Source organism: Crotalus tigris, unplaced genomic scaffold (assembly GCF_016545835.1).
Source record: "Crotalus tigris isolate CLP2741 ecotype Arizona unplaced genomic scaffold, ASM1654583v1 scf7180000023829.5930981, whole genome shotgun sequence".
NCBI classification, from domain to species: domain Eukaryota; kingdom Metazoa; phylum Chordata; class Lepidosauria; order Squamata; family Viperidae; genus Crotalus; species Crotalus tigris.
In genome coordinates, this window is record NW_024100213.1 from 2,258,249 (window position 1) to 2,279,597 (window position 21,349).

The 21,349-nt window shown below is 38.0% G+C and overlaps 1 protein-coding gene across 7 annotated transcripts in view; it reads left to right on the plus strand.

Annotated features, from left to right (window-relative positions):
- PLXNA1 (plexin A1) overlaps window positions 1-21,349 on the plus strand; it is a 452,635-nt gene that overhangs the window by 232,687 nt on the left and 198,599 nt on the right. For all 7 annotated transcript variants that reach the window (XM_039321819.1, XM_039321814.1, XM_039321820.1 and 4 more), the window contains 2 exons: window positions 467-607; window positions 20,512-20,612. In XM_039321819.1, coding sequence (XP_039177753.1) covers window positions 467-607; window positions 20,512-20,612 — 242 coding nt within the window. The remainder of the gene's footprint in view (window positions 1-466; window positions 608-20,511; window positions 20,613-21,349) is intronic.

Consider the following 21,349-nt stretch of genomic DNA (forward strand, 5'->3'; position numbering starts at 1 on the left):
TTGATGCTGGTAGTTGCACCAGTCCCATTTGCTGCTATTATGTGAATTCTATGTGGCTGCATCATTCCATGGTCACATGATTGCTATTTGTGACTTCCTGCTGGCTTCCTCATTGACCTTGCTTGTTAAAAGTCAGCCATGAACATTGCAAATGGTGATCACCTAACCACAGACATTGCAGCTGTTGCAATGGTGAGCCAGTTGACATTGCCAAGTGCTGAATGTGATGATGTGACTGTGGGAATGCTACAGTAGCTGCAATTACCAGGATTGGTCATTAGTTCCCCTCATTCAGTGTCATGGTAACTTTGAACAGTTGTGAACTTAGTGTCGTTCAACCAGGACCACCTGTACTTGTATAGAACTGGAACATCGTGTCTATGGAACCTAATAAATGTAATTCAACTTAATTTTGCAAAAAATGCACTAGTTTTCATCCTTCTTACATGTTTCTTGTTTCTTTCAGATCTTGGTTGATCCTACCAGTCCCATTGGACATTCAGCTTTGCAATATGAAAATGTGGTAGCCCATGATGGCAGTCCAATTTTGCGGGATTTAGTGCTGAGCCCTGATCTGCAATATCTTTATGCCATGAGTGAGAAACAGGTAAGAATCTAAATTTGTATTACATTTCATTTGCATAAAGCCAACCCTAGGGAACCCATAACCAAATGAGTAGAGATTTTTTTTAAAAAAAAATCTTTGCTGAAAATGGAACATTTCTCAAGTACAGTGCATTAAATTAGGGCATGGTTATAAGACTCTTAGATGAATTGAACAAAAAAAGTATGGACCGATGACATACATCATTGGAATAAAAGTATTTGAATGACTGACAGGATGGCTCTCTTAAGAGATGGTTTAAGAAAATGATAGCTAATATGAATTGACTCAGTAAATTTCAGTTTTAGCAAGCTCTACACATGGACAAAATCAGTCTAATGCAAAATCAGCTTGCGGCTTTCGATATCATCAATCTGAATCGGCCTGGAGGATTAGGGGTGGCCAGCACAGTCTTTTGCTACTCGCCTCCTTTCTAGAGAGTGAATTCCAGTCAGTGGGGATTCAACATCTACACGAGGCTACTGGGAAATCTCATCCATTGTCACAGGGTGAGGTATCATCAGTATGTTGCTAATGATATATCTCTGCTCCTGGTGTGTTAAGCAATGCTGTGAACATTGTAGCCCAGTGCCTGGACGATGGGAGAGTCTGAAAGGGGGATGATAACAGGCTTCAGCTACAATTCTGGCAAGACTGAGTGGCTCTGGAGGCATGCTTGTTGTAAGATTATACCATCTTTGGTGTTGAGATCCTCCTGTACTCAGAACTCCTGCTCAAAGAGCAAGTAACGGTCATAGTTAGGAGGCCTTTACATAGCTTTGTGTTGTGCACCAGTTGAGCCTGTTTCTAGCTCTGCTCACAGACAGAACAGCTCTGTGAGAAGTACTTGTTACCATTTTGCTTCCGGGTCCAATTCACGTTGCTGATTTTAATCTTTAAAGACTACATGGCATGGGATGGATTATCTGAGGGACTGTCTCCTTTTAATTATATCTGTCTGGCAGAAGAGAAATGCTGTGGGTTCCAACTACTAGGGGATTTGGCAAGGTCCCAAGAAGTGGGCCTTTTCTGCTGTGACACTTACTTAATGGGACATTCTCTCCCCCCCCAAAGTGAGGTTAGGTCATCTGTATCTGGGTCCCAGGGGACCAATGAAATTCTTAAGATAGTTCCATTATTGTGGTTGACATTCAATCCTATGCCTTGTGTTTTTTATATTTTAATAATGACTGTTTTCATACATTTGTTGTTTTAATTAATTGTTCTAACCTGTCCAGAACATTTTTGTCAAATGGACAGCCATATAAATTTAATAAAATAAATGAATAAAAGGCACATCACAATCAACTATGAAATGCCTTCTGCTTATGGATCTAATGGCTGGCAGTTACTACAAAAATGGCTTTATGTTCAAGAATGAACATTATTGTGTATCTTTATTTATTCAATATAATTTCCTAAGAAATTCAATTTTGTTTTTATGGCAAAAAGTACTAATCAGGTGCATCATCATTTTTTTCTCTATGTTTTACGACAGTACAAACGTCTATTAATATTGCCGCCCAACACACAAAATCTATTGCTTGTGAAAACATTTGTACCACCAGTTTAACCCCTTAATCCTTTTTTTAGTAACAATATCCTTTAAAAATGGAGTGCCTGACTGATGTCTTCCTGCAGTTCAAATATTTCTCAGTCCAGGCAGTAATTCCATAACTATTGGGTTGGTTCACCAATTCTGCCAAATAATTTTATTTTGTCCTACTGTGAATATATGAACATAGCTATTGTGATTTATAAACCAGAATTTATAGCATGTTTGGGCTTTATATAATATGTAGCCACCAAAGGCAGCAGAATATTTGTTTTTTGTTTATTTCATTTATAAGGCTGTCTGCTCAACAGGCAATCCTATATTAATTAATATATGTTTTAAGGGTGACAAAATAGATATTCACAGATAATGCTAATACTAATAAAGATGCCGACACTATTACTTCTACCAATACAGAAAATCCTGTCCACTGTTAGCCCAAAGCATCCCAAGTTTGTTAAGGGCAGTCACTGACCCTCAAACATTTGCCCACTCCTGATCTGTTTTTTTAAATATGTGAATGGAGATGCGTGGGAGTTTGTTAGATAAATGGATTGAACAAAATAAGGAATGTTAAAACTCTTGTTATAATTCCTGTTTTACCTCTTCAGAAACTTTCATCTACCTGAGGTTTTTTTTTCCAGAATTAGAGATTGACTAAGGAGTAAAGGATGAACAGTGAGGTTACAGCAGCAGAAGTGCTTTTGATCCTTGCTATTTCCTTGGTTCAAAATATCAAATGTCCAAATTTACTTTATATAGCAAAAGGGAAGACCGAGATTTCAATGAATGGAACTGTTGCCATCACATGTAATTTGGCAGTAAGAGGAGTCAGGGTTTTCCCCACAATATTTATCTCTAATTGAATGTTCAGTTGTTTGCTCAGGGAATGAAAAAAGTATTTAGTTGAAATGGGAAGGAAAGGTAAACTTGTTTATTCATTTAATAAGTTATATGCCACCCACATCACCAAGGTGACTCTGGACAGTTTTCAAAGTGGCATTGCTTATTAGAAAGCAAATGTAGATACAGTACATTTAGCATCTGTTCTAAACTTACTAGAGCTCTTTGGGGGGAAAAACACTATTTGACAGATTGCCTTTGCTATAGGTGTTATAGAAATGTCTTCTGCAGTATTCCAGCAAGATATTTTTTTTTATTGAAAATTTTTTAAATTTTACAAAACAAATCCCCTTCCCAACCCCCCCCCCTCCCATACCCTCCCCCACCTCCCCAAACCTCCCAAACCCTCCCCCAACCTTCCCAGAGCTGAGTACAGGCTTAATTAAAATTTTTCAGAAAAAGAAAAGAAAAACTTAAAACACATATAAATCCTAAACAAATCTAAATACATTAAATTAAATAGGTTATCTTCTCTAAAAAATAATAATTGCAATCATTAAACACATTATAATATACTCTAAACATTTTCTAGTATCATACTTATATTATTATCCATCATTCTGTATAAACTCCCTCCAAAACACAAATTTAAACATTACTTTCTTTGAATATCTATACCTACAATATAAAATCTAATCTCTCCCTCTTTCTTTATCCTAGAACACAAAAATAAACATATAAACCTTCATTATACCATTAAAACTAAATACTCTTTGAATACTTAAACTAAATACTTAAACTTAAACTTCTTATCTAAGATTTTCATTCAATCTCCATAATCTTCTCTCCTATCAAAAAAAAAACTTAAAAGACATATAAATCCTAAACAAATCTAGGTACATTTAATTAAACAAGTTATCTTCTCTTAAAATAATAATAATAATAATAATAATAATAATAATAATAATACCCAAACATTAAACACATTATAATATACTCTGAACCTTTTCATATCATACTTATGTTATTATCCATCATTCTTTATAAACTCCCTCCAAAACACAAATTTAAACATTACTTAAAACATTAAAATTCCCTTATACACATTTAAATCTTTACCAATAACAAATTCCATCCACAATAAACACATTCCTTATCAGTCTCTCTTGTCCATAAACCATTAAAATTCCCTTATACACATTTAAATCTTTACCAATAACAAATTCCATCCACAATAAACAGATTCCTTATCAGTCTCTCTTGTCCATAAACCTCAAAAGAAGTGCTTTGAAAACTGCCCTTAAAGCTAACTCCAAAAAGTTTGTAAATCTTGCTTCTCCCACAGACTCAGTACTCTTTTGAATTCTTAAACTAAGTACTTAAACTTAAACTTCTTATCTAGAATTTTCATTCGATCTCCATCCTTGTCAGTCTCTCTTATCCATAAATCTCGAAAGAAGTGCTTTGAAATCTGCCCTTAAAGGTAGCTCCAAAAAGTTTATAAATCCTGCTTCTCCCGCAGACTCAGGGAGCCAATACTTGTGAGGCTTCCTTAAACTCCTTCTTCTGTTGCTCTTTTTCTTTACGATTATATGTTGCACGAGTTGTCCTCTGCTCCTTCATCTCGACTTGTTGAGGCCCCTCAAACTGAGATTTCCCATTTTTCATTAATATAGGCTCTTCAGACTGCAATTCTACCTTCTTTTCTTCCAAAGCTTTAAACTTAATAGATGGCGATGAACATACCCCCAGGACCGAAGTATAAAAGTCTTTTGCTTGAGAAACAGTATTAAGTCTATAACATATCCCCAGGTAATTCACCACCATTCCAATCGGAACATCCCATCTGAACAAGATTCGTCTCTTTTTAAGTTCATCTGCTAAAAAAGCAAACTCCTTTCTTCTTCTTAAAATTTTAGATGGGATCTCCTTTAGAATTATAACATCTTGTGAAGCAATTTGAAATCTCTTCTTATAAAAAGCTTGTATAATTTCGTTGCGCAGGGATCTTTTCCCAAAGTAAATTACCACATCTCTTGGCAAATTCTTTTGCACTGCCACCACAGAGTTAACTCTAAATAATTTTTCAATTTCACTAAGTATTTCCTCTTTTTCTTTATTCAAAATCACAGCAAAGTCCTTTGCAACCATCTCTCTCAGATCTCCTTGCACAGACTCTCCCAAACCTCGGATTCTTAAGGCATATTCCATTTGTCTATATTGAAGCATAAGAATCTCATTTTCCATTTCTTTTTCCATGCTTTCAAATTTTCCCTCCATCAATTCCACTTTTTCTTCTACCTCTTCTACATGAGAGTTCAGCTTTTCAAGAACAAAGGCAACTCCTTTTAGAGCCAAAACTATCTCTTGCCTCAAAATCTTATTATTTTCCTCTAAAATCTCTTTCATTTCTGCCCTAATTTGAAATATAACATTTCCCATCATATCTTGCAAATCCTTCACAATTATTGGCTGTACCAAGGAAGAGGGTGAAGCTATTGATTTAGGTTGTTGCACTGATGATAACACCGAATTAGAAACCACCTTAGGAGCTGTAGGAATTACTGGACGCTTTGGAGCCATCTTAAAAAAAATCTCTACTCCTTCTTAAAAATTACAAAAATTAAGCAAAAGAAAAAGAGAGATTAAGTCCAAAAAAATTCAAAAAATCCTTCAAAAGGAGATCATTATAACAAAAAAATACTGAATGCTTTGGAGCCATCTTAGACAAATCTTTACTCCTTCTTAAAAGTTACAAAAATTAAACAAAAGAAAAAGAGAGATTAACTCCAAAAAATCAAAAAATCCTTCAAAAGGAGATCATTATAATAAAAAGAAAGGAGTTAAAAAAAGAAAAGGGAAGAAGAAAAAAATAATTAAATAGAAAAAATCCATTCCATTTTTTTAAAAGTACAAAAAGCAAAACAAAGAAGTTAAACAAAAATAATAATGCTTCTAAAATCCAAACCCAACATCAAAATCAAATCCACATTCCGTTCCAATCATTAAAAAAAAGGAAAAGGATAAAAAAAGCACCAAAAAGCCTGCCGATCGCCATTCTACCTTCCCAAAGGAAAAAAAAAAACGAAAGGCTTGCCGATCGCCATTTTACTTTCCCTTTCAACAAAAGGAAAAAAAAAATAAAAAGAGGGAATATAAAAGTAAAAGTAAATCTTTAAACTTAAAATCCAAATAAAATCGAAGAAAGCAAATGCTAAATCCTCTATTCAGCTCTGTCCGCCTCTAAAAAAACCTCACCAGATCACTTTAATCGCGGAGGTGGTTGCAGCGGCTTGTTTTGTCCCTAGGGACAAAAGCAGCTGGGAAGCGGAGACAGTCTGAACTCCGTGAGAGCACTCCTCTCACCCCCCCCCCAAAAAAGCCTTGGGGGTGCATGAGAGTGGCTCTACCACTATTCAGACAACCCTCTTCCCCCCCCTTTGCCCGGGAGGGGGATTTTGAACCGCTGAACAGCTGATGGCCGCTGTTCATAGCGATTCAAACACTTACCCAGAAGGACGGCTACAAAGTAGCCGCCATCGCACGCGCAGATCCACCGGAAGTCAGCAAGATATTTATATAGTTAAGGAATGCCAGACGTGGTATTTCTATGGAGAGTCTCAATCATCCAGGTCATGGTTGTCACAAAGGTGCTTTTCTAAAGGCAACAAAGAAGCTGAAGAAAACTTCTTGGATGAGAAGTGAACTGTTTTCAAGGGAGGAAACCAATAAAGTCCAGTTGCCTTTTGAAAAGCACCTTTGGCACATAAGGTAGTATTGTGGCTAAGTGTTTCAATATTCAATATTTTGCTAGGCAGTAGTCCTAGATCAGGGGTAGGCAACCTTGGCTCTTTTATGTCTCGTGGACTTCAACTCCCAGAATTCCTGAGTCAGCTATGCCATTCCTGAGTCAGCTATGAGTCAGCTATGCTGACTCAGGAATTCTGGGAGTTGAAGTCCACAAGACATAAAAGAGCCAAGGTTGCCTACCCCTGTCCTAGATTAAAGGCCATTTAAAGGTGATTTGAAATTTATTTGCTAGCATCCAGTTTTTAATTGTAGGTTCTTCTGCAATTTTTTCTTCCCTTACCCTGCCTTAAAAATATAAATAAAATTTTGGAGTTAATAACATTTAAAGCTAATGATCACTTTTATGAGACAAGCACCATTGTAAATGTCTGCTGTGAAGGGTATAATAAAATATAAATTTCTAGAAATTGCAATGACCAACAAAAGAGGGCTGTTCCTAATCCACTCTTTGAATCACTGCTATTCCTCATCTTGATTAGTCCCAACACTTCAGAATCAATTATTTATAATTGATTTTATCATATGTCACATATATATATATTAATTCATATATATGTTACAAATAAATAATTCAATTAATACTATTTTCTACTATCCGAATAAAGTTGCATATGTAGTCAAGAGGAGCATTTTGTTTTAAAAAAGGATCAGAATATAAAAAGTAGGCGAGTACATAAACTCTTTTTCACAGTGCTTTTTTTCTAAAAAAAAAAAGGTGCTGGAACTCACACACGTCATACAACCCGCCTTGCCTACCCTACAAGGTTCCATCCCAAAAAAGTGCCAGAACTCTGTTCTGGGCGTTCTATGAGAAAAAAAGCCCTGCTTTTTCATATCGGAAGGTCTACATCGGGTAGGGAACCTTGCCTCTTTTATGATTTGTGGACTTCAATACCCAGAATTCCTAAACAGCCATGCTGTCTCAGGAATTCTGGGAGTTGAAGTCCACAAGTCATAAAAGAGCTGAGTTGAAGTCCACAAGTCATAAAAGAATGAAGGGTTCCCTACCTCTGGTCTACATGAAGGAAGTACAAAATGTTGTTCATGGGGAAAGTTTGTTGCACTGCATTATCTGCCATGTTGTCAGGTTTATAATGATACAGACTACTTGGTGTGCACCTTCCCTGAACTTCATCTGCATCCACTGTAGCTTTGTGGGGAACAAAACCTGGATGAAAAGCACATGAGACATCATAAGCAGATTTCCCGTTCCATTTTTTCTCCTGAAAGAAAGGGAAACGGTATCTCTATTTATGTGTGCATAAGAGAGACGGGGGGGGGGAGGGAGAGAGGGAGGATTATTGTGTCTCTGTAGATTGGAGAGCAATTAACTTTACACTGAGGTGCCTTCCTTTACAATCAATTCATTTTAATCAATAAACTATTAAATATTAAAACACTTTTTAGTCTTAGTCCTGCCCTTTTTAGAGTGGGAACTCTGAATAGCGTGCATGTGTGCATGCCCACACACATCCATATGCATGCACATATGTATGTACATGTGTGCCAAATGTATTTGTTACAGAAAAAAAAATTCTAAGGAAGTTTTAAGTGAGAGTTGCCAAGCCTAGGTTGTCAGGCAGGGGTAGCTGGGGATTGCATGGGACTTTTTATTTGTTTGTTTCTTTGGAATATCTTCTTTAATTCAGAATTATCTTCCTAGTTGAAACTTTTGGATACTTTTAGGTGCTGCCTACACATATTGCACTACATCAGGGTTTTTCAACCAGTGGTACGGGTACCACCTGTGGTACATTGGCACCTGGCAGATGGTATGCAACCATCCTAGAAAAGTGGTAGTGGGGGAGGGGAATGAGCTGAACCAATGGCAGCACTGCACAAGCCTGAGCAAGAGACGGCTGAAGCTGCAGGGCTGTCGGCTCAGTGGAAGCACCAGGATCAGTGCCGCTTTCCAGCTGATCGGCGCTTCGGGGCTGTCAGGGCTCAGTGGAAGCGCCAGGATCAGCACCAGGCTCCAGCTGGAGCTTGGCGCTGATCCTGGCACTTCTGCTGAGCCCAGAAGAAGCGCCGATCAGCTGGAATGTTGCAGCATCTCCAGGGTCTTGTGATTTACATTCAGGTGCTTGGCAACTGATTCATATTTATGACGGTCATAGTGTCCCAGGATCATGTGAAGTGACCAAAACCTGCTGCAACCACCCAGCAGATGGGTGGAATAAAAACCAAACACCCCCCACCCCACCTCCACTGTAGGCAGACAGGTGTATTGCTCGGCTGTGGCTTGGGGGCACTTTTTTCAGTGCCATTGTAACTTCGAACAGTCATTAAGCGAACTGTTGTAAGTTGAGGACTACCTGTACTTTATCACTTTTTTCTTTTTTTGGGTCATCACGTTTTTGACACCTTGCTAGGCGACTGGTGGTACTTGGATATTGCCATATCCTAAAAATGGTACAATGGGTGAAAAGGTTGAAAAGCCCTGCACTACATTACAGACGACTAGCCTGGAGTTTACTGCAACATCAGTGATATGCCTATCACTGTTTTCTTCAGGAAAAGATATACAAAATCATTTGTATAAAAGCACCACAACCGTCTGATCAAGTTTAATTTAAATGGAAGAAAAAACTGGTATAAAAACATATGATTCAGGCATGTAAAATAAAGGCACTACAAACTTTATAGCGTTAACAGCTTACAATGCCATTCCTTCAGAGAGTTTGTTTTAAAACAGATGAAGGCATTGAAATAAAAACTCGATTCTTCTTTCATGTAAAATGGCAGTTTGAAATGTCTGGTCAACTCTTGCCCATATGATTTTATTTTTCTGCTTGTCACCAGCATTGGCAAATTCTTTATTTTGTTAGTCAGATTTTCGTGGGCCCTGCATAGAAAAGGCAGTTAACGGATTGTAAAATGCAATCACAATGGACCTGTAAGGAATACAGGTAGTCCTCTGCTTATCACAAGTGAGCCCAACATTTCTGTTGCTAAGCAAGACAGTTGTTGAGTTTTGCTCCATTTTACCACCTTTCTTACAATAGTTGTTAAATTAGTGGCATGGTTGTTAAGTAAATCTGGCTTCCCCATTGAGTTTGCTTGTAAGGAGGTCACAAAAGGTGATCACATGATCCCGGGACAATGCATAAATATGAGTCAGTTGTCAAGTGTTTGAATTTTGATTCTGTGACTATGGGGATGTTGCAAGTGTGAACAATGGTCATAAGTCACTTTTTTCAATGCCATTGTCACTTCAAATTGGCACTAAATGAATGTTTTTATGTCAAGGACTACCTATATACCCATCTGTCTAAAACACTGCAGAAGTAGAGCATTCTGGAAGATCATGGACTAGTAGCCCCAAACAAGCCAGGAAAGTTGTCTCAGTCTCCTTAGCTAACAGGGACCTAGACCTTGTTTTGTTGTGAAAGGGTGAGGCATAAATTTTATCAATACATAAATACAATTATATTTGAAATGAAGGATAAGCTCTGCTCAGAAACAGATATACAATACACGGCTGCTCTTTAGACTGGAGAAATACAGGAAGAAAATACAACAAAAATCTTATCTTACATTGCAGTCATTCTTTCTTTTGAATTCTGAGCTGATAAAATCAGATACTTTCTGTAGTATAGAATCCTTTCCTCCTTCATCAATGCTTATCAGCAGTTACTCATATCTGAGTCCCACTTAGAACGCCTGCCTATCTAACCCTTTTAAAACTTGCATAGCGGCTAAATACCTCTTTCAAAACAGCTTCTTTGTTCCAATGCTTGAGGCTGAAGTGGCACACCTGCTATGAAAGAAAATGGCCTGTTTCAAAAGATTGCATCTCCCCTTGGTAGTTAAACGGTCAAGCAGGCCTTGGAAAAATCCCAGGTTCCTGAGCACACAGAGATCTAACCTCCCATGGTATCCCTGTTTTCTTTGGCGAAAGACAGATTTCTAGAAATTCAAAATGTGTTTCCAGATCTAAACAAATGCCATCCAAAGCCTCTGGATTATATCAGTAGTTCTCACTTGCCTACGGGTGAAAATAAGATTCTGCTTTAATATGATGAAGCTAAATTGTCTCCATTGTATGCAGCATTTGAAGCAATCTGTGAAAGGAGTTAGATAGCGTAGCTTGAGGCTATTGCAAGCAAGATATTTGACAGATTCATCTACAATTTAGGATGTCTAGAAGTAGTAATTTCCCACATTTTCTTACCTATTCTAATAGAATGGGGTAAACCTTGGACTGCTTACATGTAGGCTTCTGTTGGGGTGTGTGATTTAACAATTTGGGCTTCAGTTTAGAGGTGGCTAGAGCTGGGAATTTTCTAAAGCACAATCACCTTAAAACAGAAGATGGGACTCTGAAGCTAGTAGGATCACACATCCCTGTCCCATGTCTCTAGGACTTGTGGGGGGGGGGGCAGGTACATTTTAATAAGGTGACCAACTTTTTTACAATGAAAAGGAGGATACAAATAAATTGAAGAAAAAAATATCGTAAATAAAATAAACATTTTATTCATTGCAACAATAATACAGAATACACTATAATATAATAAATGCATAATAAAAAACATTTGTAACAATAACATTTTATATTGTAATTATGCTTACATGCCGCGCCCCCGCCAGCATGTAAGCATAATATTGTATAATTACATAATATTGTAATTATGCTGCCCCGGCGTGTAGAGCGGGCCTCGTGGCTCCCAAAGCACCAGCTGCACCGGCTCCGGCCCCAGGGGCCAGCCTGCCATCGACACACCCCACCTGCAACTGCCCCGCCAGCACCATTGCCCACCCTGCACAGCCCCGTGTAGAGCAGGCCCTGCTGCTCCCACAGCACCTGGGGCAGCCGGCCACCGCCACTCCTCACACCCCTGCCCGCAGCAGCCCCGCCGCCCCTGTCTCTTGAGCCCGCAGCCATTATTGGCCTAGCAGAGCCAAAGACCAAGAGAAAGTTACCGTGGCATCGCTGCTCCAGTCTCCTTCAGGTATCTTCGGGACTAACTAGGAGATGGTGTAGTTGGGTAGCAGGGAGGGGTGCAAAGTTCCTCCCAATTCGCCTTCGCTTTGCACAACTTACATGTGCAAAGTTTGCCAGCCGGGTATTTTGGCACACTCAGCAGCAATTCCTATTGGCTTTCGAAAGCCAATACGGGGAATAGCACAACTCATGCAAAAGTTGAAAAAAAAACCCATCCAAAAAAGGTGCCGGAACGCCGTTCTGAGCATTCTATGAGAAAAAAAAGCCCTGCAGATTAGTCTTCAAATATCGAAAAGAAAGACATGTAGGAGGACACTTTTCGAGGGAGGACAGAACTCACAAAAGGAGGACTGTCCTCCCTAAAGGAGGACGGTTAGTCACTTTAATTTTAAGAGAGCTAAGTTGTTGAGGGAAAGGCTGACATCCTTCTTTATGAGGGCAGATGATGTAGTGTCATTTTCATACAGAGATCTGAACTGGATTCTGAGTAATGCTCTAAAGGGCAGAGCTGGTCACTCCATGGTGCTGATGCTTGTAGTGGAACATCTGAACACAAGCCAGAGCTAGGACTGTGTTTTACATGTGTCAACAGCAGGGGTGGTTACATGGAGGCCAATTCAAGCAGACTACTTGATAGAAATGCAATATGTACTTCGGTTTCAGTAAGTAATTGTAGAAAGAGAAGAGAGAAGCAGCATCAGTCAAAGAAGCAGAACTACCAAGGGCTTTTCTTGATTCCATAATCCAAGCCAGCAGAATGAATTCTGCCAACCAAGAATTCTCAATAGGACTTTGGAAAGAAATTATATAAAAGCCCTTGAATTTTTTTTTAAAAAACTGGGTTAGCCTGGAGACAGAGGAAAATAATCCTGAAAAGATCCCTATGGGAGAAGCCATTGGTTAGAGACTTGGAGAGCCAATGTGTTAATGGTTGATGCAGTGTTTCCCAATGTTGGCAACTTTAAGATATGTGGACTGCAGTTCCCAGAATTCTGCAGCCACCACGACTGGGGCATTCTGGGAGTTAAAGTCCAGGTAACTTAAAGTTGTGAAGATTGGGAAACATTGGCTTAAAGTGTTCATTAAAGTGTTGGGCAGGGAGATGGCAGACAAGGTTCTAGTCCTCCCTCATCCCCAGAAACTCATTTGTAACTTTGGCTCAGTTGCTTTCCCACACAACAACTTCAAGGATTGTTATGAGGGAAAAAAATAGGTCATGTACTATGCTTAGCTATACATAATTGCCAAATTAAAAAAAAACAAGCTAAAAGTTGCTGATTTCTCCATTTTAATTCCCTTCCTCCTTCCAATCATGATCTAGAGTACAGCTGTTTTTAAGAAGAATTCCAGAAGCAGTGCTCTTTTCCATACTAATTGATCAATTGTAGTTATCTTTATATCTCAAGAGGCCCATGCTCTGTCCTGGAAGAGAGGCCATTTTTCTATAGAAGAAGGCTAAATATTAAATCAGAGATCCATACCTAATTTATTTTCTATGAAGTAGAAGGGAGGAGGCAAGTGAAAGAAATCCCTCACAGAACATGGACAACATATGGGAAAAAGTTTTGTATTATCTTTATTTGTAATGGGTGGATTTGGGGGATTCTTTTGAACACGGACATCTATGTAGATTCTTTTGGCACTGAAACTATTGAATATCACATGAGGTTCATTTTACAACTAAGGTCCAAATCTCCTTGGATACAACAAGAGGAGGCCTTTGACATTTGTTCAAATCACTGTGATGACACTGACTCAAGAATCATTCTGCTTGTACAGGTCCCTTTCTCTCACTTTTGTGTAATAAAAATAGCATCCATCCACAGCATGCTGTTATCAGGATGTTGGTGGAAAGTAATTAAACGAGCAGTTGTAACAGAGCTCAAAGGGCCTGAGGAATGAGGGGATTTTAATCAAATCTGGAGGAGCAATTAATAAAGAATGTGTAACCCCTTAAGGGTGACTCTTTCTGGCAGATTAAAAAGAATGAGGGTTATAGTTTGTGTCTGGGGCAAAGACAAGTTAGTGCAAGACACTCCTGTGGTTTTTAAAATGAGGTTTAGCCTGTGTTGTTGGTGATAATAAGAGTTTAAGAATTGGGAGCTAGGAACTGAATCTTTCAGCATCAGTAGCAAAAGACATCCTGCTAAGAAGCAAATTTTTGTGTATGTATGATTCTGAGTCCATATTGACTTCTGGCAACCACACGAACAAGCCCAGCGGCTCTCTAGGCAAGCTTTTCAGAAGAGTTTGGTTAGCCATTGCCTTCTTGTTTGGGCTAAGAGAAAGTGACTGGCTCAAAGGCACCAAACTGGCTTTGTGTCTATGGCAAAATTAGAACTTGTGGTCTTGAAGTTTCTAGTCTGGTGCCTTTAACTGACTTTTAATAAGCAACTCTACAGTCTTATATATTAAAAAAAACAGACAACTTTTATGCTTGGAATTTTGGAAACTATAACATACAAAAACTTATTTTCTTCTTCTTCCTTACAGTGGTGATACAAAATATGTTTTACAATCTGTTCAGTTGAGCCTTTTTCTAAAAAAAGATCAAGGCATTTGTGATATGGGGAAATGCTATGTACTGACTAGGGAAACTAAAGTTTTCAGCTAATGCAGTTTGTAACGGAGTTACAGAGATCATAGCATGGAAAACTAAGCCTGGAAAGCATGCCTGAGGTATCCTGCAGCATTTACTGTTGCATACAGAAAATATATCCAAGAGCTCTTTGATATGACCACTCATGGATCAATCTTTGCAACTTCTGAAAGCCATATAAGTTTTGTTATGGGTAGTGATTGTTAGTTACTCTCTTTTCATTTGATTCACTTAAATTGCATAACTAATTTGGGATTTTCAGAAGTCTTTGCTTTTGAACCTAAGATAAATTTCAAACATACATTCTCTGTTTGATGACACTTCTGGAAAGGAAAACCGCTTGATTTAAAACAAGCTTTTTGGGGTAACTAATATTACTTTTTCCATTACCAGAGGCTTTCTCCTCATTATTCATCTTCTTGGCCTGGATAGAACATTTAGTAAAACAAAAATTGCAGAAGTACCTGAGGAGAGGCCTACACAATTGTGGTCTTTCGAGCTGAGCAGTATACTAGCTTGGTGCAATGGCTTACCCGGAGTTTGATGAACCTAATTTGGCTGCTTGAAAACATGGTGTGAGTTGTTTTCCGCTGATTGACAGTAGGAAGATACTGTGCCTCACCTATTTTCCTTTTTGTTGACATCTGACATCTATGAATGCCAGTGCCTTCTTCCAAGGGCTGACCTGAGATCACCTGGCTGGCTTTGTACCTATAGCAGGGCTATAACTCTTGGTCTCCTAGTTTGTAGCTGCCTGCCTTAACCATTTCACCAAACTAATTCTCATTGCATCTATAGTCCATCACAAAATAACAATTTATCAGAAGTCAAACTGGTATTCTCTATGGATCTCTAGGATATTCCAAAAAAAAAAATGACACAATTGGGAAGGGTAGATAAGGGTGGATGTTTTAATTAAAAATAGAAGTTTTTTAAAATTCTAGAGTAGACAAGCTTGAGCAGTGGGTTGAAGCAAATAAGATGGAATTTTACAGAGAGAAATGTAAAGTTATACACCTGGGTGGGAAAAAGGTAAGCCAATAATCTATGACTGGGTGACTTGGCTATCTTATATGGGAGAAGATTTGTGTATTTCATCAACCCCCAAGTTAAACAGTCAGCTGTATGATGCAGCTGCTAAAAAGGCAAATGCTATTGAGATTCATTAACAGGAATATAAGACCAGACTATGGGAAGTGATTGTTTTATTCTCCTCTTCCCTGACCAGATTCCAATGAACCATTCTGACAGCAATGGACTCCTCAGTTCAAAAAGAATAGTGATAGATACAGCAAGTTCAGCAGAGGCCTATTGAAGAGTCTGGAAATCAAGACTTACAGGGAACAGTTAAAGCATCTGAATATATTTAGTTCACAGAAAAGCTGATTAAGGGAAAATATGATAGCAGTCTTCAAATAGGTGAAGAGTTGTCTTATAGAAGAGGGAATAGACTTATTTTCTGTTAGTACATATAGCTTAAGTAGAATCAGTGCGCCAAAAATTCAAGGAAATAGATTCAAGGTTAGACATCAGTAGCAAATTTCTGAATGTATAAGTTGTCAGAGAATTGAATAGATTGAAATGATAAATTCTCCTTCATTAAAAAAAAACCCCTACAATGCTCCATCAAATATTATATATCAATCAAAACCAACTAATCATTTGAGTTTAGAATGGGTAACCAATAGGTGACTTGGTAAAACTTTCCCCTGCAATAAGGTCTAAGACTGTGCCCCTACAGACAAGCTGGATGGTCATCTATCAGAGATATTTTAGTGAATGCTGCAGATGAGACTAAGTTTCTAATTTTGATTCTGTGATTTTAACCCTTAGTTCCATTTACCTTTGTCTCTCTCTTTCTTTTTTGGTCAAGTTGGTACATTTATGGAAAGAACATTCAACTGTTTATTTTCTATGAAAGCCTGGACTGCCTTTGTGGAAATAAAGAATGGTGCTTTGCGTTAAGGCAGTCCTGCAATTCCTTTGCAGATTACGATAAGCAACCCGATACTCGCTGGTTGGGTTGGGGATCCCAAAGGTAGAAGATTAAAATAGCACATTTATTTGTCTTGGAAGTCAATATAGGTTTTGTTACAGCTCCCTAAAGCTAAAGGGCAGTACAAAGACTTTACTGGTATGTTATGTATAGTCAGATTCTAGAGGCCTTGAAATTGTATATGCTATATATGCTTCTACAAATGTTTATAGGCTTCAGTGCTCCCATTGTGCTAGACTCTGCGATTCCATATTGTGACTCAGAGTCACCTCTTTTAGTCACACATGTAATGCACAATAGTGTTCCCTCTTCTGATCTGAAGGATTACCTATATAAATGTTTTAAGTTTCAGAGAATAATTTCTAAAGTGGTTAATCATGCTCTTTTTTTAATTAAAAAAGCAAGATTAATTGCTTTCTGAACCAGGTGTCATTGTTCCAATAGAGCCAAATAAATCAGGACTCCAAGGCTAGAGGCTTCCTCAAAGAACATGTTTATTGGATACAAAATATTGCCATGATCAAAAGTGAAACCAAGTATGAAAGTCCCCCTAAAGAGTTACACTATTACAAAGTTAAAATTCCCACCCCAGTACTATGCAATCATACACGTTCCCCCATAGAATAAGTTTATTTATTTATTTATTTATTTATTTATGAGACTTATATACCGCTTTAAGTGCAAGCACTCTCTAAGCGGTGTACACCAGTAAGCAATGTATATATATATTTACATTGCCCCCAACAATCTGGGTCCTCATTTTACCTACCCCGGAAGGATGGAAGGCTGAGTCAACCTTGAGCCGGTGAGATTTTTGAACCGCTGACCTGCTGAACACAGTCAGCTAAAGTGGCCTGCAGTACTGCACTCTAACTGCTGCGCCATCTCGGCTCTTGGTGGGCTTTCTAACAAAACAAAGCCCAACCCTCTAACATAACCGATAGAATGACCTTGGTTCCCACTGGACACTTTATTGTTTAGACTAGCAAAATCCTCTGCACCCCCTCCCATTCATGTGGCAACCTAGAATGAGCAAGATGGCTTCAGCGAGGTTCATTGTAGAGTTGACACCAGACTTTTCTAATTAGCCAATTGCCCAGGAGTTAGATTGTATTTCACATTCTGGTTGTCTATAAAAAGAGTAACATATAAGTCTTGCTGATAATATTGTGACCAGGAGTGGATCTAACGAGGGATGCTGGCATTGCTGTCTGTTTCCTTTTCTGTTTTAATAATGAAGAGTAACTGATAAACTTTTGGGTAAATAAGACAAACATTGGCTCCCAGAAAATTGTTGAAATCAATTTCTCAAAAATATTAAATGCATGGAACAGATAAATATATATTTCTAGCTGTCTTCTGGAGAGATCTACATTAGAAACAAAATTAATACATTGTAACTGAGAAACATGTATATATTTTGAGTCTTTCATCCTTATCGATCTTTCATCCATAATGAAACTATTTTAGATATGTCTAGTGGAAATTGGTGGCAGTCAGTAGCTCTGTTTTCATGAAAGGAGAGAATGAACACAAATACTATAGAACAATGAAGTGAGAGACTCCACTTCTTAGCTGTATACATTCACTCAATGTCTGTCTAATTTCTACATAGATGAGGCTCTGTCCATATGGCCAGGAACTATGGAAAACAGATTTCTAAATTGAAGAAACATGATAGTGAAGTTGAAGCTGAGTATGAAAACATAATTTGGCTTGTTTGATTTTGGTGTATTGGGCCAGGAAGCTGCTGTGATTTATAAAAGTTAATGGTTTAGTGTGACTATATTTTTTCTGATATTCATTGAATACCCTTGGCTTGGTTATTATCTCATAGACATGATGTCACACACACAAACACACAAACACACACCATTGAAATCTAAAATGGAGTAAAGTTGATTGCCACATACTTTGGGAAAGGTTGAGAAGATACAGTTGTTATACTTTCAAGAGATGTATGTTGGGAAAGCATTCATACGGGCACAGGTATGCATTCAGCAGCTGTTAGTATTCTGTTTCACACCACTCTAGTCTATGGTGTGGATTATATCTTCCTTTCAGCCATTCCCATCCTCATCATATTTCCTTTCTTCTCTTTTAGAAACATCAGTTCTTCTTAGCTGACGTTCATGCGTAGGCTCCTCTGAGTTGGAAACTGATCTAACAGACCCAGAATTTAATTTTCTAGACTCAGGAATGACTCAGTGGAATATTGAGAAAATTGAAAGCACAAAAAACGTGCTTCCTTTTCCCTCTGCTGTGATCAGCAACCTCAATGAAGTAGCAGGGTGTCTCCAATCATTAACCTTGGACTTAGAAAGAACCTTGGTGTTTGACCTGTATTTCATTGACCCTTTTAGGCCCACTGAAGGTATTTGCCTTTAACTGTGACTAAAATTATTTTAATTCATGAGCAAAGTAAATTTGCATTTTGTTCTTTTTTCCTCCTCCCTATATAAAACTACTTAATTTGTATGAGGTTTTCTGTACCTTTGTTGACATTCCTACCTACTATCTTATCTCTTCAGAAAGAGATGTCAAATTTTCATGTCTAAAATTCAGTTGTAATGTTCAGACAGATCCTTTTCTGATAATTCCTGAATCAGTCCTTAGGTGATTTCAGCATGAACTACAGTATTTCAGTTGGAGAATGCATGTATATTATTTTATTGAAATTTAGCTATTTCATTTCAGCACCATTTCAGGTTTTATAGCACTAAAAATAGTGGGCTGAACTTCCCCCATGCTAGTGCCCTAGCAGCCTAGCTGATGTGCAGAATGATCATAACACAATTATGCTGGCAGGTGATGATGGGAGCCCTAATACATAATATATGTAGAAGAAGATGGGTTGGGGAAAACGATAGTATTTTCTAAGTGTTGTAAAGGATTATGTATTTGAGGCAGGTGCAATATTAGGCCAAAACGACCACATGCAGATTAAAAAGCGCCTCCCCCCTCCCAATAGCCACTAAAGTAAAATGTTTAGATGTGATGGGGAGAATTTCACAGGGGGTAATCATATTTGCTGTAATTGTCTACAGTAAAATAACTACCTTATCAAGGTCCTGCATACTTTCTGGAGTGTAAACCTTACCACATTATTTAAAGGTCAAGTGGAGATTTCAGTAAAAAAAAAGTATGCTTCCTTTGAAATAGCAGAACAAGCTGAAGGAATGATAACATAATTATGAATTCTAGAATGCTTTCAATGCTAACTGAATTGCTTCCCCCCCTTAATGATTGCATTGAAATCATGTTGTGTAGTCCATGGAGAACAATTGGGGTGGCAGACAAAGAGTCCTCTGCCTCACCTTTTTTCAGTGCTGCCATCTGTTTCACAAAGGCAGTGGTGTTTTCTTCTGGCAGAAGCAATGAAGTATTCTTTTCAACAGCTGGTTGTCATAACACCCCTTCCCAATTACCTATATCAAAGGAGAATTGAATGTTTAAAAGATGGTTGGTAACCATAATTCCTTCCCCTTAGTACTAACACCTTAATGTTGCAACATACAGTAGTATTAAACAGAGAGAGTTGGTGTTGGGAAATAATTGCCTTGAGTTGCCAAGAAGTGCATCTCTGTTTCAGCCAAGACCTTTTTTAAATTATATTAAATTAAATTTATATAATTTATGCACTGGCAATAACAAAAAAAAAACTGGAAAATGCATTATATCAAATTATAAAAAAGAACAAGAACTGATAGCAAGTCCAGGTAACAGCACCGACACCCCCCAACAGGACGCCATCCACCCTAACTCAAGGTATAGGACAGGGGTCTTCAAACTTTGCCCTTTTATGACTTGTGGAACTTCAACTCCCAGAATTCCTCAGCCAGCATGACCCAAGCTTTGCAGAATGCCTTCAGGATGGGAGCTACATGGAAGTCAGGGGGAATCTCATTCCATAGTGCTGGTACCATGCCAGAATGGGTGCACTTCTTTTTTTTTTTTTACACCCTGCTTCTGAATTTTTCACTTTTTCTTCCTCAATAACCAATAAATAAGCTGCTGAAACTGAGTGACTTATTTTCAGTTATCTGATGGTAAATGGGGAAAAGAGGAAGCACTGAGAATTTCACATATGAATAAGAACTGCAGCTTGAAAGTCTCTAAAGTAAGATTTTATTTAACGCTAGCCCTTGTCCCCCAGGTGACTCGTGTGCCAGTGGAAAGCTGTGAGCAGTATGCATCATGTGCACTGTGCCTGGGTTCTAGAGATCCTCACTGTGGTTGGTGTGTCCTACATAACATGTAAGTATGCTGAATTGTCTCTTGGTTTGGTTTGGTTTGGCTTGGTTTGGTTTGGTTTGGTTTGATTTGATGGTGTCTCCTGACTCTTATTCCCCATACTCCTTTATTTATATATAAAAACTCTGTTCCACTGTTGAAGCTTACTTCTGACATTTTAAATGCTTATAAATCTGTTACAGTAGTACCATTTATCTTTTATTTAGTAACAGGGTCATGTACAAAAAGGAATATGGGATTCAGGGTTGAGTTGAGGGGTCCTTCATGCTCTCTAAGCTTGGTTGTTTTCTTGTGGAAGTTTCATTACCCAGCTAGATAATATCATCAATGTTAGCACAGTCCTAACACTAATGATGTTACCTAGTTGGGTAATGAAACACCTGCAAGAAAATAACTAAGCTCAGAGAGCACAAAACATCTTCATGTAATGTTAAGTTTAGAGATTGAAATAGTTTTTTGCTCATGTTATATTGATAAACAGTTTTTATTATTTCTTATTTTAATCACTATGATTTGCATTTTTACTGTATTATCACTAATATAATTGTAATTTCATTTTCACCAATAAAAATAAAAAATGTATTATTACATTCTGTAACACCTTATTATCATAGTTCCTACTATCGAGCACATGTCAGCATGAAATACATGAGGCAGAACCCTTTGAAGAGTATAAATAAGAGAAAGTAGCAAAAGATAACCGTATTAGTTAAACTTAAATTAAATCAGAAAACAATCCG